The sequence below is a fragment of the Salvelinus fontinalis genome, chromosome 4, assembly GCF_029448725.1.
Source record: "Salvelinus fontinalis isolate EN_2023a chromosome 4, ASM2944872v1, whole genome shotgun sequence".
In the NCBI taxonomy this organism is placed as follows: Eukaryota; Metazoa; Chordata; class Actinopteri; order Salmoniformes; family Salmonidae; genus Salvelinus; species Salvelinus fontinalis.
Window position 1 is genome coordinate 8933284 of NC_074668.1, and position 15574 is coordinate 8948857.

A 15574-nucleotide genomic window follows, 5' to 3' on the forward strand; every position below is an offset into this window, starting at 1 on the left:
AAAGTCATGTCGTCACTAGTGTCCGTTGTGTTTAGATTTTTTGGCGGATTTTTTGACTCGTTAGCCACCTACGTAGAAGCAAAATTTTCTAAACGGATTATTTTACTTTTATAGAAAATGGAAAGGTACGTATTTATTTGAAAGACGTCTCAATAGGTTGTTGCATCTAATTTATAGCTAGTAATAATTATTTGTAATGCCTCAGGCGAATTCTGACAGATTACCTAGCTAACGTTAGCTAGTTTGCTAAATTAGCTTATGCTTTACAAGTCTAGTAAGTACGTTAATTGTATATTTCGCCAGTGGAAAGTCATTCGTTGAACAATATAGCTAGCTAACGTTATATCACAGGAAATAAATTAAGTATTTGCATGTGAAAGTGTCATGGTGTACATTTGCCCCACGAATGTCGACTGATGTTGCTTTACGTTTTTGAGAACGTTAGGGTGACCACATTAAAAATACCCAAATGCGAGACAACAGGAGGATTTTGCGGGACAGTGTAGTTTTAATGTCACATGCACAAGTACAGTGAAATGCTTTTATTGTTAACTCTAACACCAACAATGCAGTAAGAAGTAACTATGTAATACACCAAGTTGTCTTAAACACGGATATTGTTATCTAATAAATAAAAAAATAGGCCATTGCATCACTGTCAAGCGTGAATGATGATTATTCACGTTTTAGCAGCGGAATGTCCAAACTGCGTCTGCATGCTCGTCATTTGATCTCAGTTTCATGAGAATTTGTATTTTCTTGAATTACAGTTTCTTGAGCAGATAGTGTTATTAAACTATACTGAACAAAACTTGCAAAGATTGAACTGAGTTACAGTTAATATGTAACCTTTATTTAACAAGGTAGGCGAGTTGAGAACAAGTTCTCATTTACAACTGCAACCTGGCTAAGATAAGGCAAAGCAGTGCGACACAAACAACAACACAGAGTTACACATGGAATAACAAACATACAGTCAATAATACAATAGAAAAAGTATATATACAGTGTGCGCAAATGAGGAAGATAAGGCAATAAATAGGCTGTAGTGGTGAAATATTTACAATATAGCAATTCAACACTGGAGTGATAGATGTGCAGAAGATGAGTGTGCAAGTAGAGATACTGGGGTGCAAAGGAGCAAAATAAATAACAGTATGGGGGTGGGATAGTTAGATGGGCTATTTACAGATGGGCTATGTACAAGTGCAGTGATCTTTGAGCTGCTCTGACAGCTGGTGCTTAAAGTTAGTGAGGGAGACAATAGTCTCCAGCTTCAGTGATTTTTGCAGTTCGTTCCAGTCATTGGCAGCAGAGAACTGGAAGGAAAGGCAGCCAAAGGAGGAATTGGCTTTGGGGGTGACCAGTGAAATATACCTGCTGGAGCGCATGCTATGGGTGGGTGCTGCTATGGTGACCAGTGAGCTGAGATAAGGCGTGGCTTTACCTAGCAGAGATAGATGACCTGGAGCCAGTGGGTTTGGCGACGAATATGAAGCGAGGGCCAGCCAACGAGAGCATACAGGTCGTAGTATATGGGGCTTTGGTGCCAAAACGGATGGCACTGTGATAGACTGCATCCAATTTGCTGAGTAGAGTGTTTGAGGCTGTTTTGTAAATGACATCGCCGAAGTCAAGGATCGGTAAGATGGTCAGTTTTACGAGGGTATGTTTGGCAGCATGAGTGAAGGATGCTTTGTTTCGAAATAGGAAGCCTTTTCTAGATTTAATTTTGGATTGGAGTGTGAGTCTGGAAGGAGAGTTTACAGTCGAACCAGACACCTAGGTATTTGTAGTTGTCCACATATTCTAAGTCAGAACCGTCCAGAGTAGTGATGCTGGACGGGCGGGCAGGTGTGGGCAGCGATCGGTTGAAGAGCATGCATTTAAGAGCAGTTGGAGGCCACAGAAGGAGAGTTGTATGGCATTGAAGCTCGTCTGAAGATTAGTTAACACAGTGTCGAAAGTATACAGAATGGTGTCGTCTGCGTAGAGGTGGATCAGAGAATCACCAGCAGCAAGAGCGACATCATTGATGTGTACAGAGAATAGAGTCGGCCCGAGAATTGAACCCTGTGGCACCCCCATAGAGATTGCCAGATGTCCGGACAACAGGCCCACTGTTTTGACACACTGAACTCTGTCTGAGAAGTAGTTGGTGAACCAGGCGAGGCAGTCATTTGAGAAACCACGGCTGTTGAGTCTGCCGATAAGAATGTGGTGATTGACGGAGTCGAAAGCCTTGGCCAGGTCAATGAATACAGCTGCACAGTATTGTCAAATCAAATTTATTTATATAGCCCTTCTTACATCAGCTGATATCTCAAAGTGTTGTACAGAAACCCAGCCTAAAACCCCAAACAGCAAGCAATGCAGGTGTAGAAGCACGGCGGCTAGGAAAAACTCCCTAGAAAGGCCAAAACCTAGGAAGAAACCTAGAGAGGAACCAGGCTATGAGGGGTGGCCAGTCCTCTTCTGGCTGTGCTGGGTGGAGATTATAACAGAACATGGCCAAGATGTTCAAATGTTCATAAATGACCAGCATGGTCAAATAATTCTAATCACAGTAGTTGTCAAGGGTGCAACAGATCAGCACCTCAGGAGTAAATGTCAGTTGGCTTTTCATAGCCAATTATTGAGAGTATCTCTACCGCTCCTGCTGTCTCTAGAGAGTCGAAAACAGCAGGTCTGGGACAGGTGGCACGTCCGGTGAACAGGTCAGGGTTCCATAGCCGCAGGCAGAACAGTTGAAACTGGAGCAGCAGCACGGCCAGGTGGACTGGGGACAGCAAGGAGTCATCATGCCAGGTAGTCTTGAGGCATGGTCCTAGGGCTCAGGTCCTCCGAGAGAGAGAAAGAAAGAGAGAATTAGAGAGAGCATACTTAAATTCACATAGGACACCGGATAAGACAGGAGAAATACTCCAGATATAACAGACTGACCCTAGCCCCCCGAAACATAAATTACTGCAGCATAAATAATGGAAGCTGAGACAGGAGGGGTCAGAAGACACTGGCCCCATCCGATGATACCCCCAGACAGGGCCAAACAGGTCTTCTCTTACCGATGGCTGTTATGATATCGTTTAGGACCTTGTGCAGGGGGGGGTGCAGGGTTAGCCAGGTGGAAAGCATGGCCAGCTGTAGAAAAATGCTGATTGAAATTCTCAATTATCGTGGATTTGATATGAATAGGACATTAATGTTTGGTTGCGGGACAAAGGGCCAAAATGTCTGACTGTTCCGCACAATCCGGGACTATGTCTCCTTAGTGAGTGGGCGAGCCCCACTTCCTGCTAGTGTGCACATCTTTCATTGTTCATATGAAGGCATTTGCAGTTAGCTGACTGGTTTGGGAAACATTTGCTATCCTATTTAAACATAACTGACCTGGCTATCCATGTATAGCCTACATGTATTTAGCTGGCAATGTCTTCATTCTTTCACCAGATCCAGGATGAACCGAGCATCCAGCAGTAGGCTCTCTGAGCTCCCTCAAAGAGTTGAAAGCAACAGAATGAGCATGGTTTATGCAACACCGCAGAGGTTAGTGTTCAAACCAACGTCAATGGAAGTTGCTTTAACAGCCTGTCATAAATATGGGATATGTATTTGCTAATACAATGAGCATATTGATATTTGTTCACAGCAAACAATCCTTCGGAAAGTTGAACATTCCTAAACCCCAGTCTGTCACATCCGAGAGAAGAACCAGCTTTTTTGGTAGTCGGTAAGTCCCTACACTGCAGAAAATACCATTATACACCTAGTTCTCTATCACTGTCACCATGTGAGACAAAGACTATTCCTGTTAGTGAATCCATATGATTGGGAGCCATTTCACACTGCCAAGTTCAGTGGTTCCCAACTCCAGTCCTCGAGTCCCTCTGACAGTACATGTTTTTATTGTAGCTCTGGACATGTTCACAATGCAGGCCTTATTGCTAAAAATCTGATGAACTCTTTTCAGGACCAGTGGGGCTGGCATGGCTCGCAACAGCGCCTTTGGTGCCTTTGGCGGTGCAGAGAAGATGAAGGATCCCCGTCCCTTACATGATAAGGCCTATGTTCAGCAGTGCATCAGACAGTTGTGTGAGGTATGGATTCCTAATATACACAGATTTCTAAAACAGAATCTCACAGAACTTTTAAGTCTTTCAAGACCGTCCTGAATATTTATAAAGTATCTCAGAGTAGGAGTGCTGCTCTAGAATCAGTTGTCACTTTTACATCCTCATGAATAAGATTCTATGAACTGGGGGGGGGGTCTGGTCCTAGATCAGCACTCCTTCACAAAGACACATAATTTCCCTCGTTCTCCTCTAGTTTCTGTCAGAGAAGGGCTTTCCGGGTTCAATGTCAGTCAAATCTCTCCAGTCGCCCTCCACCAAGGAGTTCCTAAAGATCTTTGAGTTCATCTACTGCCTCCTGGACCCCACCTTCCAGATGCCCACCTCCAAAGTGGAGGAAGAGGTCCCCAGGATTCTCAAAGACTTGGGGTAAATAGTGGTTAGAGTGTTGGGCCAGTAATCAAATCCCCGAGCTGACAAGGTAAAAAAAAACAAAAAACATCTGTCGTTCTGCCCCTGAACAAGGCAGTTAACCCACTGTTCCCCGGTAGGCCGTCATTGTAAATAAGAATTTGTTCTTAACTGACTTGCCTAGATAAATAAAGGTTACATTTAAATTTGTAAACAATTAGCTCATTCTGCCGTACATGTTAAAAATGGTCTGTGTCCCAAATGGCATCACTGTGGGCCCTGGTCAAAGGTAGTGCCCTATATAGAGAATATGGTGCTATTTGGGACCCAGATGTGATCATTTGCTGTTTTTGTACGCTAGCCTGTTCCTCCTTCTAGGATACTGACTGTATATTTCTGATGGCAGGTATCCATTTGTTCTCTCCAAAAGTTCCATGTACTCTGTGGGGGCACCACATACGTGGCCACAGGTCTTGGGGGCTGTTGTCTGGCTCATCGATACTGTGAAGGTGTGTATTAGTACAGCAGAATACTACCTAATCTCTAAACTCATTAATAACATTAACTGTCTAAATGAAGGTTTGAATAATTTTATAAGGATCCCCATTAGCCGACGCCAATGGCGACCCCTAGTCTTACTGGGCTTCGACATAACAAAATCCTTTACAATTTACATATTTAAAAACATTAACATGTATTGTGTGTGCATCTATTAGTTACACTTGTCAATACATAAACAAAAAAGTTAGGTCACATGGGGCAGAGGCCTTGTGCCATGAAGTTACTTTATTAGTTTTTTTGAAACCAGGTTTGTTGTTCACTTGCGTCATATAAGATGGACGGTAGTTCCATGCATCGTGGCTCTGTATAATACTGTATGTTTCCTTGAATTTATTTTCCTTGAATTTGTTCTGGTTGTTTTGCAGATCTTTTGCAGTATGAGTGATCAGGACCTGCTCTTTGCTGATTTCTCTGACGGAAGCACTGAGATTGAGGACGGGGTGGAGTTCAACAAGGTACAGAGCCAACTTACTTACAACAAAACCAATTAGGATGTTAGCTCTCTATTTGACCCTGCACGCTCCCCTCCGTTTCTAGCTCTTTCTGGACTACACTGCTGAAACCTACAACAAGTTCATGCAAGGAGCAGATACGTTTGATGAAGAGGATGCAGATTATCTTGCTAAACTAAGTAAGCAGTGATGATAAAGTTATTGTTTTTAATTGTGAGTTGTGCCTTTTCCTTCCGAATGAACACATACAAATAACCAGCAACAAGCGCATAAAAGGTCAACTTATATCTACAGAGAGACTTTACAACGTTGACGAAGGGCTTCTCGCATCCATGGAGGAGAAGTACAGGATGCTGAGTGATGAGGTTGAGCGACTGGAGAAAGAAAGCCAAACGGTTAGTCCTTTGAATCTGAGGACTGTATGCATTCTGAAAATATTCAGACACCTTGACTTGTTCCACATTTTGTTATGTTACAGCCTAATTCTCAAACGTATAAAATATTTTCTCTCATCAACTTACACACAATACCCCATAATGACTAAGATGGGGTGTCGAGGCACAGATCTGGAGAAGCGTACCAAAAAATGTCTGCAGCATTGAAGGTCCCCAAGTGCACAGTGGCCTCCATCATTCTTAAATGGAAGACACAAAGACTCGAGCTGGCTGCCCGGCCAAACTGAGCAATCGGGGGAGAAGGGCCTTGGTCCAGAGTTCTTCTTTGGAGATGGGTGAACCTTCCAGAAGAACACTCATCTCTGCAGCACTCCACCAATCAGGCCTTTATGGTAGAGTGGCCAGATGGAAGCCACTCCTCAGTAAAAGGCACATGACAGCACGCTTGGAGTTTGCCAAACGGCACCTAAATGACTCAGACCATGAGAAACAAGACTCTGGTCTGATGAATCCAAGATCTGAAATCTTTGCCCTGAATGCCAAGCGTCACGTCTGGAGGAAACCTGGCACCATCCCTACGGTGAAGCATGGGGATGGCAGCATCATGCTGTGGGGATGTTTTTCAGCGGCAGGGACTGGGAGACTAGTCAGGATCGAGGAAAAGATGAACGGAGCAAAGTACAGAGAGATCCTTGCTGAAAACCTGCTCAGGACCTCAGACTGGGATGAAGGTTCACCTTCCAACAGGACAATAAGCACACAGCCAAGGCAACGCAGGAGTGGCTTCTGACAACACGTCACTGAATATTGAGTGGCCCAGAAAGAGCCCGGACTTGAACCCGACAGAACATCTCTGGAGAGACCTGAAAATAGCTGTGCTGTGATGCTCCCCATCCAACCTGACAGAGCTTGGGAGGATCTACAGAGAAGAATAGGAGAAACTCCCCAAATACAGGTGTGCCAAGCTTGTAGCGTCGTACCCAAGAAGACTCAATGCTGTAATCACTGCCAAAGGTGCGTCAACAAAGTACTGAGAAAAGGGTCTGAATACTTATGTAAATGTGATATTTCAGTTTTTTATTTAGCAAAAATTTGCTACAATTGATAAAAACGTGTTTGCTTTATCATTACGGGGTATTGTGTGTAGATTGATGAGGGGGGAAAAACACATTTTAATCTATTTTTGAATGTAACAAATGTGGCAAAAGTCAAGTGGTCTGAATACTTTCCGAATGCAATGTATTTATAGATTTTTCCATGTACTGCGACTGAATATTGTACTCATCTCACCTAGTTTAAGCAGTCGATGAGCCGTAAAAGTGCCAATTACGATGGAACAGAGCCATTTGATTCACTATATTTGTAACCATTTTATTAACTTTGGAGCAGGACCGATTGATGATCAAAAGAACGGAGAAAGTCAAACTTCAGACAGACCTGCAGAAGCTGCAGAGTTATCGCAGTAACCTGGAGTCTTTCAAAGCCAACCTGGAGAACAAAGCCTCTGGATTGGCCGATGAGCTGGAAGCATCGGGTAAAAAACCATGACCAAACATTGCTACTCTCGTGGCTTGGCTGGTCTTGCGGTATTGATGCAGCCTCTAGGACACTTCTATTTCTACAGAGTCTGTATATGTGGTCTACTACCCTTTGACACATCATTTCTCTATCTGTCCCCACTTTATCTTCTCATTCCCTGTTTAAACAAAATCTGAAAATCCATTAAAATATACCTTTTAAAAAATTGCTACTCTCCTGGAAATCCTGAAACGTTAATAAGCCCCCCGCTGCCCTTTTTTGTCCTGTGTAGGACTGCAAGTGGAGACCCTAAAACAGGAGGAGTCCCGGCTCCAACACATCTTGTCCACCCAGAAGTTCACTCCCGCAGACATTGAGAGGATCAACTGGGAGAAGAGGGAGCTGCAGCAGACCATCAACAGCCTGAGCAAGAGCCTGGAGCAGGCCGAGCAGCACATGTGGAACGAGGAGATCGCTCTGGCCAAGGCCAAGGAGACGGTAAGGAATAGGATGCTGGCCTGATACGTCTGCATTCTATACTCATCTGTCTGGTAAACAAAGGTTCAATAAGTATTTCATTTTTTAATGACTAGCTAGCTATGAGCCAGTGCTGAACCGTCTTCTCAGTCTTAACCACTGCTAATGATTTAGGCCGAAGTGAAGCTGGCCGAGTACCACAAGCTTGCCCGCAAACTGAAGCTCATCCCTGTGTCTGCCGAAAACGCGTGCGGCCACGACTTTGAGATCAGGACCTCCACAGAATACGGACCGTCCACCATGGTTCAATGCAGAACACAGATTCAAGTATGGAGATTTAGTTCTCATCGAACAATCGCTTTATTACAACAGGTGTGTGTTGTATCTAGACCTAATTCTGTGGCTTATTCTCTACAGCAACTACTGAGGAAACTGATCACTGATGTGGACGAGGAGTGTAGTCGACTGACAGACATGAAACTAAGCCTGGAGGAGTCCATAGAACAGGTACCGAGACATTTCACTGTGTTTCTTAGAAGTACGAAGGTTTTGTCCCATTTAAAAATACATTTGAGCATGGGTCTTTTTCTCTTTCAGGTGAATTCCAATATTTCAGATAAAGCGAATGACTTGAAACACCTGAGAGAGCAAATCCGTAGGCTCGACGAGCAGCTCGAACAAGACATGCAGGTGCGTTATAATTTCATTATTACAAGTGTTTGAATATTGTATACAGAAACCCATCTGAAGTAATGCTTCACAGGCTAGTCATTTATTGGTCAGGAAGTCCTGACAAAGGGAATCATTGGTGTCATCATTGGTCCATCCAAGGTTTTCCTAGACAGCTCATTGTCTTATAAGGACCATCATGGAAACAACTTTTCTTGTTCTCCTCAAATCAAATTGTATTAGTCAGATGCGCCGAATACAACCGGTGTAGTCCTTACAGTGAAATGCTTACTTACGAGCCCCTAACCGACAGTGCAGTTTCAAAAAATACAGATAAGAATAAAAGATAAAAGTAATTAAGAGGAGCAGTAAAAAATATCAATATATTTACAGTGGGGTGCCGGTACAGAGTCAATGTGCAGGGGCACCGGTTAGTTGAGGTAGTATGTACATGTAGGTAGAGTTATTTAATGTGAATAGTCTGTGTAGCCATTTGATTAGATGTTCAGGAGTCTTATGACTTGGGGGTAGAAGCTGTTTAGAAGCCTCTTAGACCTAGACTTGGCACTCCGGTACCGCTTGCCGTGTGGTAGCAGAGAGAACAGTCTATGACTAGGATGGCTGGAGTCTTTGACAATTTTCAGGGCCTTCCTCTGACATCGCCTGGTATAGAGGTCCTGGATGGCAGGAAGCTTGGCCCCAGTGATGTACTGGGCCGTTCGCACTACCCTCTGTGGTGCCTTGTGGTCGGAAGCCGAGCAGTTGCCATACCAGGGAGTGATGCAACCAGTCAGGATGCTCTCGATGGTGCAGCTGTAGAACCTTTTGAGGATCTGAGGACCCATGCCAAATCTTTTCACTCTCCTGAAGGGGAATAGGTTTTGTCGTGCCTGCTTCACTACTGTCATGGTGTGGTTGGACCATGTTAGTTTGTTGGTGATGTGGACACCAAGGTACTTGATGCTCTCAACCTGCTCCACTGCAGCCCCGTTGATGAGAATGTGGGCGTGCTCGGTCCTCTTTTTCCTGTAGTCCACAATCATCTCCTTTGTCTTGATCACGTTTAGGGAGAGGTTGTTGTCCGGGCACCACACGGCCAGGTCTCTGACCTCCTCCCTCTAGGCTCTCGTTGTTGATCAGGCCTACCACTGTTGTGTTATTGGCAAATGTAATGATGGTTGGAGTCGTGCCTGGCCGTGCAGTCATGACTGAACAGGGAGTACAGGAAGGGACTGAGGGGCCCCTGTGTTGAAGATCAGCGTGGCAGATGTGTTGTTACCTACCCTTACCACCTGAGGGTGGCCCGTCAGGAAGTCCAGGATCCAGTTGCAGAGGGAGGTGTTTAGTCCCAGAGTCCTTAGCTTATTGATGAGCTTTGAGGGAACTATGGTGTTAAATGCTGAGCTGTAGTCAATGAATATCATTCTCGCATAGGTGTTCCTTTTGTCCAGGTTGGAAAGGGCAGTGTGGAGTGCAATAGGGATTGCATCATCTGTGGATCTGTTGGGGCGGTATGCAAATTGTAGTGGGTCTAGGGTTTCTGGGATGATGGTTTTGACTTGAGCCATGACCAGCCTTTCAAAGCACATGGCTACAGTCGTGAGTGTTATGGGTCGGTAGTCATTTAGGCAGGTTTACCATAGTGGTCTTTGGCACAGGCACTATGGTGGTCTGCTTAAAACATGTTGGTATTACAGACTCGGAGAGGTTGAAAATGTCAGTGAAGACACTTGCTAGTTGGTCAGCGCACGCTTGCAGTACACGTCCTGGTAACCCGTCTGGCCCTGCGGCCTTGTGAATGTTGACCTGTCTAAGGGTCTTACTCACATCGGCTGCGGAGAGTGTGATCACACTGTCTTCTGGTACAGCTGGTGCTCTGATGCATGTTTCAGTATTATTTGCCTCGAAGCGAGCATAGAAGTAGTTTAGCTCACCTGGTAGGCTCATGTCACTGGCCAGCTCACTGGTTGGGGTATGTACGTATGGTCACTGTGGGGACTACCTCATCGATGCACTTATTGATGAAGCCATTTATTTTAAATGTATTGTATCCACATCTGTGGTTAAATTGTGTTTTTTATAACAAATAGAAAAATGACATCCCTCTCCGTGTGTGTTTAGGACATTGCCAATGAGGAGCAGAAGTGGTCTGCTGAGATGGAGTCTGTGGAGACCCACCGCAAGCTGCTGGAGAAGAAGGTGACCCTGGGCTATGACGAGTCTGTGGAGCAGCTGAAAGCTGCACAGCAACAGTGAGTAGTGCTCCTCCTACCAATTCTTTTGGACCAAATCACAATGGTGAGAGCTACAGGGCTTAGTTTCAAGTTTTATTGTCACGGGCACGACTACAGTGAAATGCCTTTCTTTCCCGACATTGCAGTAATCAATATCAGTAGTAAAATATTATACTAATGTAAAGTAGGGGGAAAACACACGAGAAATAGAAACATGAATGACATGAGACAGTAAATAAGCTACTGTTTATATACAGGGTCAGTTCCAATACCATATTTACAATGTGCAGAGATACAAGGGTTAGACTAGCGTGCTGTCCAGGGGGTCAAGCTGCCTCACGCTACAGAAACAGGAGATATGCTCCTGCTCTATGAGCCGTTCTTTCCCGAACAATGCTACTTTGTTTGCGTATGGTATGTTCTGGGCTTTACAATTATTTAACAACCACAGGAAGTTTGTTTTTCATTGTTCATATCTAAAAATACACCCCCCACCACAGTATTTGTCTTTCTACTCCACAGGTACCATCTTGTCCTGCAAGAAACCAATGAGGAGCGGCGGACTGTGGTTAACAACCTTGCCAGTGTGTTAACCACGGCTGCCAACCACCTGTCCATTGTAGAGGTCAGTCTCCATCTTGCCCCTAACCTGTCGTTCAAAAAGCCACTGACCTCGTGCACATCTTGCCTTTATTTAAATATTTATTTTATTCCTTGCTTTGATATTCCCTTTTACAATAACTTGATTTGACAATGACTGTCTTTCTGAGCCTGAATGTCACATTGTGATCATTTCCAGAAATTCTTAGAGGATCAACACAAGCGTGTAGACAGGGTGTACACGGACGCCTTCCGGGAGGACGAGGTGGACATTCAGAAGATGAAGGACATTATGGAGGGCTTCATCGCTAAAGTAAACAGCATGTAGTTCCGTGCTTCACTATAAAAGCTGACATGAGCTCTAACTCTTTACCTGGTTATTCCATTCAGTTCATTGGAACCATCCCAGCGGGCAAAACATGGTTTAGTGACGTTGTGACAACAGAAACTAGTTGAAATGACATCATTAACAACCAGTTTTGCCTGTTGGGATGAGTGCAGCTTTTCTTCTCTTCTAAGTGACGTCTTTACTGACCACAGCGAGCATCACATCAGTTCCAAAGGGCCACGCCATCTTCTGCAGTTTCCCTGGTCACTGCTCTAAAGCACTGGGAACTTGTGAGACCAGATGAGAAGACTGTGTTGGGTGCTGGTAGAAAATATGTTTAAATAGGAGTTTTACTTTGTTCAAGTACCCCTGGGTTAGATAATGGGTGTACTGTTAAACCCTTTTTTGTAAACTATTTTATTGTTGTCTTGTGGTGTTTCTAATCTGTTGAGCCACTAGACGGCAGTGTAAGGCTAGATTTACAGTACAGCAGTTTCTTGTTGGCTGAATATTTTTTAAATTAAAATGTAACCTTTTATTTAACTTGGTAAGTCAGTTAAGAACACATTTTTATTTTACAATGACAGCCTACTGGAGAACAGTGGGGTTAACTGCCCTTTTCAGGGCAGAACGACAGATTTGTACCTTGTCAGCTCTTGGATTCGATCCAGCAACCTTTCGGTTACTGGCCCAACGCTCTAACCACTAAGCTACCTGCCGCCAAATATGCACTACCGTTCAAAAGTTTGGGGTCACTTAGAAATTTCCTTGTTTTTGAAAGAAAAGCTAATTTTTTTGTCCATTTTTAAATAATATAAAATGTATCAGAAATACAGTGTAGACATTGTTAATGTTGTAAATGACTATTGTAGCTGGAAACAGTTGGTATTTTATAGAATATCTACATAGGCGTACAGAGGCCCATTATCAGCAACCATCACTTCCAGTCTCAACGTCAACAGTGAAGAGGCGACTCTCGGATGCTGGCCTTCTAGGCAGAGTTCCTCTGTCCAGTGTCTGGGTTCTTTTGCCCATCTTAATCTTTTATTTTTACTGGCCAGTCTGAGATATGGCTTTTTCTTTGCAACTCTGCCAAGAAGGCCAGCATCCCGGAGTCGCCTCTTCACTGTTGACATTGAGACTGGTGTTTTGCGGGTACTATTTAATGAAGCTGCCAGTTGAGGACTTGCGAGGCATCTGTTTCTCAAACTAGACACTTTAATGTACTTGTCCTCTTGCTCAGTTGTGCACCGGGGCCTCCCACTCATCTTTCTATTCTGGTTAGAGGTAGTTTGTGCTGTTCTGTGAAGGGAGTAGTACACAGCGTTGTACCAGATTTTCAGTTTTTTGGCAATTTCTACATAGGCGTGCAAGCTACAACAGTCATTTACAACATTAACAATGTCCACTTTATTTCTGATTAATTTATGTTATTTTAATGGACCAAAAATGTGCTTTTCTTTCAAAAACAAGGACATTTCTAAGTGACCTCAAACTTTTGAATGGTAGTGTATATTATGGTTATTTGTTTTTCGCTGCAGTTTGTGATGCTTTAAATAAAAATATGTATCCCCAATATTTCCATGTTTGTTTGTTTTCCCCAGTCATGCTAATTCAGATATAGACACGTTATCCACTCATAACAAGTGTCTAGTCCATGCAATACAATGTAAACTACGGCCTAAATAGTTTCTGTTGGTTTGTACCTACATTTACTGCTTCCTTTTTAGACTCGCATACTGAGTCATAGACATACCCTAGGCTGCACCACATAATGAAATGGAACAGGACTATTATTTTGGGTCTCTATGACCTATACATGGGGTGTATTCAATAGAAACCAAGGTTTTTATTTTTGGGGTCCAAAACTTTTTGCTACGGTGTGCACTAATGAATACAACCGGGCTCTCTGATACCTTTGCATGTGGTAATTTCTTCATTGTCTGCAGACATCTCAAGAAGACCACGCCACTAATGAGTCAATTCTGTTAAGCCCCCATTACGACGGTTAGCTATGCCTCTGAGCAGAGCACTCTTGAAAAAACATATATACAGTATATATTCCTCTAATGTGTTAGAAATGCCAAAGCCGATTTCTGGTCCCAGTCCGTCCCTGGCTGTAGTCTTCATTAAACTACAGCAACAATGACCAATTCCCTCCAACTCCACTTAACTATGGATTCTAGTGGTTTGTAGTAAATTCAGATTCCATTGTTGGTGGCACTAATATCACTCCATAACCAACTTCCTGCTTGAGAGTTACTGATGTTACAAATTTGATTAAGGACTGTCCTGTGTGTACAATCCTTTACGTCTGCAGTGGTGTCAAGTACTTAAGTAAAAAATACGTTAAAGTACTACTTCGCTACATTCCAAAAGAAAGTAATGTACATTTTACTCCATACATTTCCCCTGACAACCAACATGTATCGTTACCTTTTGAATGCTTGGCAGGACAGGAAATTCGTCCAAATGACGCACTTATCAAGAACATCCCCGGTCATCCCTACAGCCTCTGATCTGGTTGACTCAATAAACACACATGCTTTGTTTGTAAATAATTTATGTCTGAGGTTGGAGTGTGACCTAGCTAAAAGAAACAAGAAAATGGTGCAGTCTGGATTGCTTTATGTAAGGAATTTGAAATTGTTTATACTTTTACTTTTGATTCTTAAGTATATTTTAGCAATTATGTTTACTTTTGATACTAAAGTATATTTAAAACCAATTACTTTAACTCAAGTAGTATTTTACTGAGTTCTTTACTTGAGTCATATTCTATTAAGCTATCTTCACTTTGACTCAAGGTTGACAATTGGTCAGTTTTTGCACCACTGCCACTCTGGTTAACGACGTGAAGCTCATCAAAACACCAGGGATCTCAGTGAGTCATCCCACACGGCAGGCTGTTTCAGCTCCTGTATCTGGTGCCCATTGAGAAGGATAATGACACGAGCATGACTCACTCCTGCATTCATCCTTCAGTCAACATAATGTACAGCCCAGGTCGGTGACGTTGTCTGAACAACATGGGGTTGGGTTTCTAATCTGTTACCTACTTACCTGTCTGGGATGTGGTTCAGCGGGAGGAGCTTAACGTGAGGCTGTACAGAAATGGGACTGCCTATATGGCAGACGATCCGGTCCATCTGTAGACTGGTCTAAATCAGGCATTTTGCACTAAAATGATAATTGTTTGGCTAATAATGGGGTCTTCAAGGTCCATTTCTGGTCCCAGTCCGTCTCTGACTGTATAGCTATCTTTGAATGTTAATATTACAGCCTATATTGTCGTCAGTATAGGCCCGTCGTACTGAGCTTTATACTAAATATGTAGTATTACCCAAGATATGATCTTTCTTGTTTATATATGTATATATATTTATTCTAATACATCTCATAGTATTGGAGGTTGAATAGATGCTTTGTATAAGGTGCTGTTGGTTGGTAAACAATGCCATGTGCTGTTACAACTGTAGCCAACATACCACATCCTGTAGGAAGGAGAAATGCTCTGGGATACACCCCTTGTTGTGTTCTTCCTGTAGGAAGGAGAGATGCTCTGGGATACACCCCTTGTTGTGTTCTTCCTGTAGGAAGGAGAGATGCTCTGGGATACATCCCTTGTTGTGTTCTTCCTGTAGGAAGGAGAGATGCTCTGGGATACACCCCTTGTTGTGTTCTTCCTGTAGGAAGGAGAGATGCTCTGGGATACACCCCTTGTTGTGTTCTTCCTGTAGGAAGGAGAGATGCTCTGGGATACATCCCTTGTTGTGTTCTTCCTGTAGGAAGGAGAGATGCTCTGGGATACACCCCTTGTTGTGTTCTTCCTGTAGGAAGGAGAGATGCTCTGGGATAC

At 43.5% G+C, this 15574-nt stretch overlaps 1 protein-coding gene across 1 annotated transcript; it reads left to right on the forward strand.

The window, feature by feature from the left end:
• Nucleotides 1-4: 4 nt before the first annotated feature.
• Nucleotides 5-13293, forward strand: LOC129853045 (kinetochore protein NDC80 homolog). Its single transcript, XM_055918694.1, has 17 exons — nt 5-125; nt 3451-3546; nt 3650-3730; nt 3971-4097; nt 4327-4499; nt 4888-4990; nt 5408-5497; nt 5580-5673; nt 5789-5889; nt 7279-7423; nt 7700-7905; nt 8059-8211; nt 8302-8391; nt 8482-8574; nt 10675-10805; nt 11310-11412; nt 11587-13293. Exons 1-17 carry the CDS (start codon nt 118-120, stop codon nt 11713-11715), a joined length of 1923 nt encoding a protein of 640 aa, XP_055774669.1. The 5' UTR covers nt 5-117; the 3' UTR covers nt 11716-13293.
• The last annotated feature ends 2281 nt before the right edge of the window (nt 13294-15574 follow it).

Excerpts from the sequence above, each read along its gene's own strand:
- LOC129853045 (XM_055918694.1), top strand. Across the intron at positions 3,547-3,649 it reads GTTTATGCAACACCGCAGAG|CAAACAATCCTTCGGAAAGT; the intron begins GTTAGTGTTCAA and ends ATTTGTTCACAG. Across the intron at positions 8,212-8,301 it reads AATGCAGAACACAGATTCAA|CAACTACTGAGGAAACTGAT; the intron begins GTATGGAGATTT and ends TATTCTCTACAG.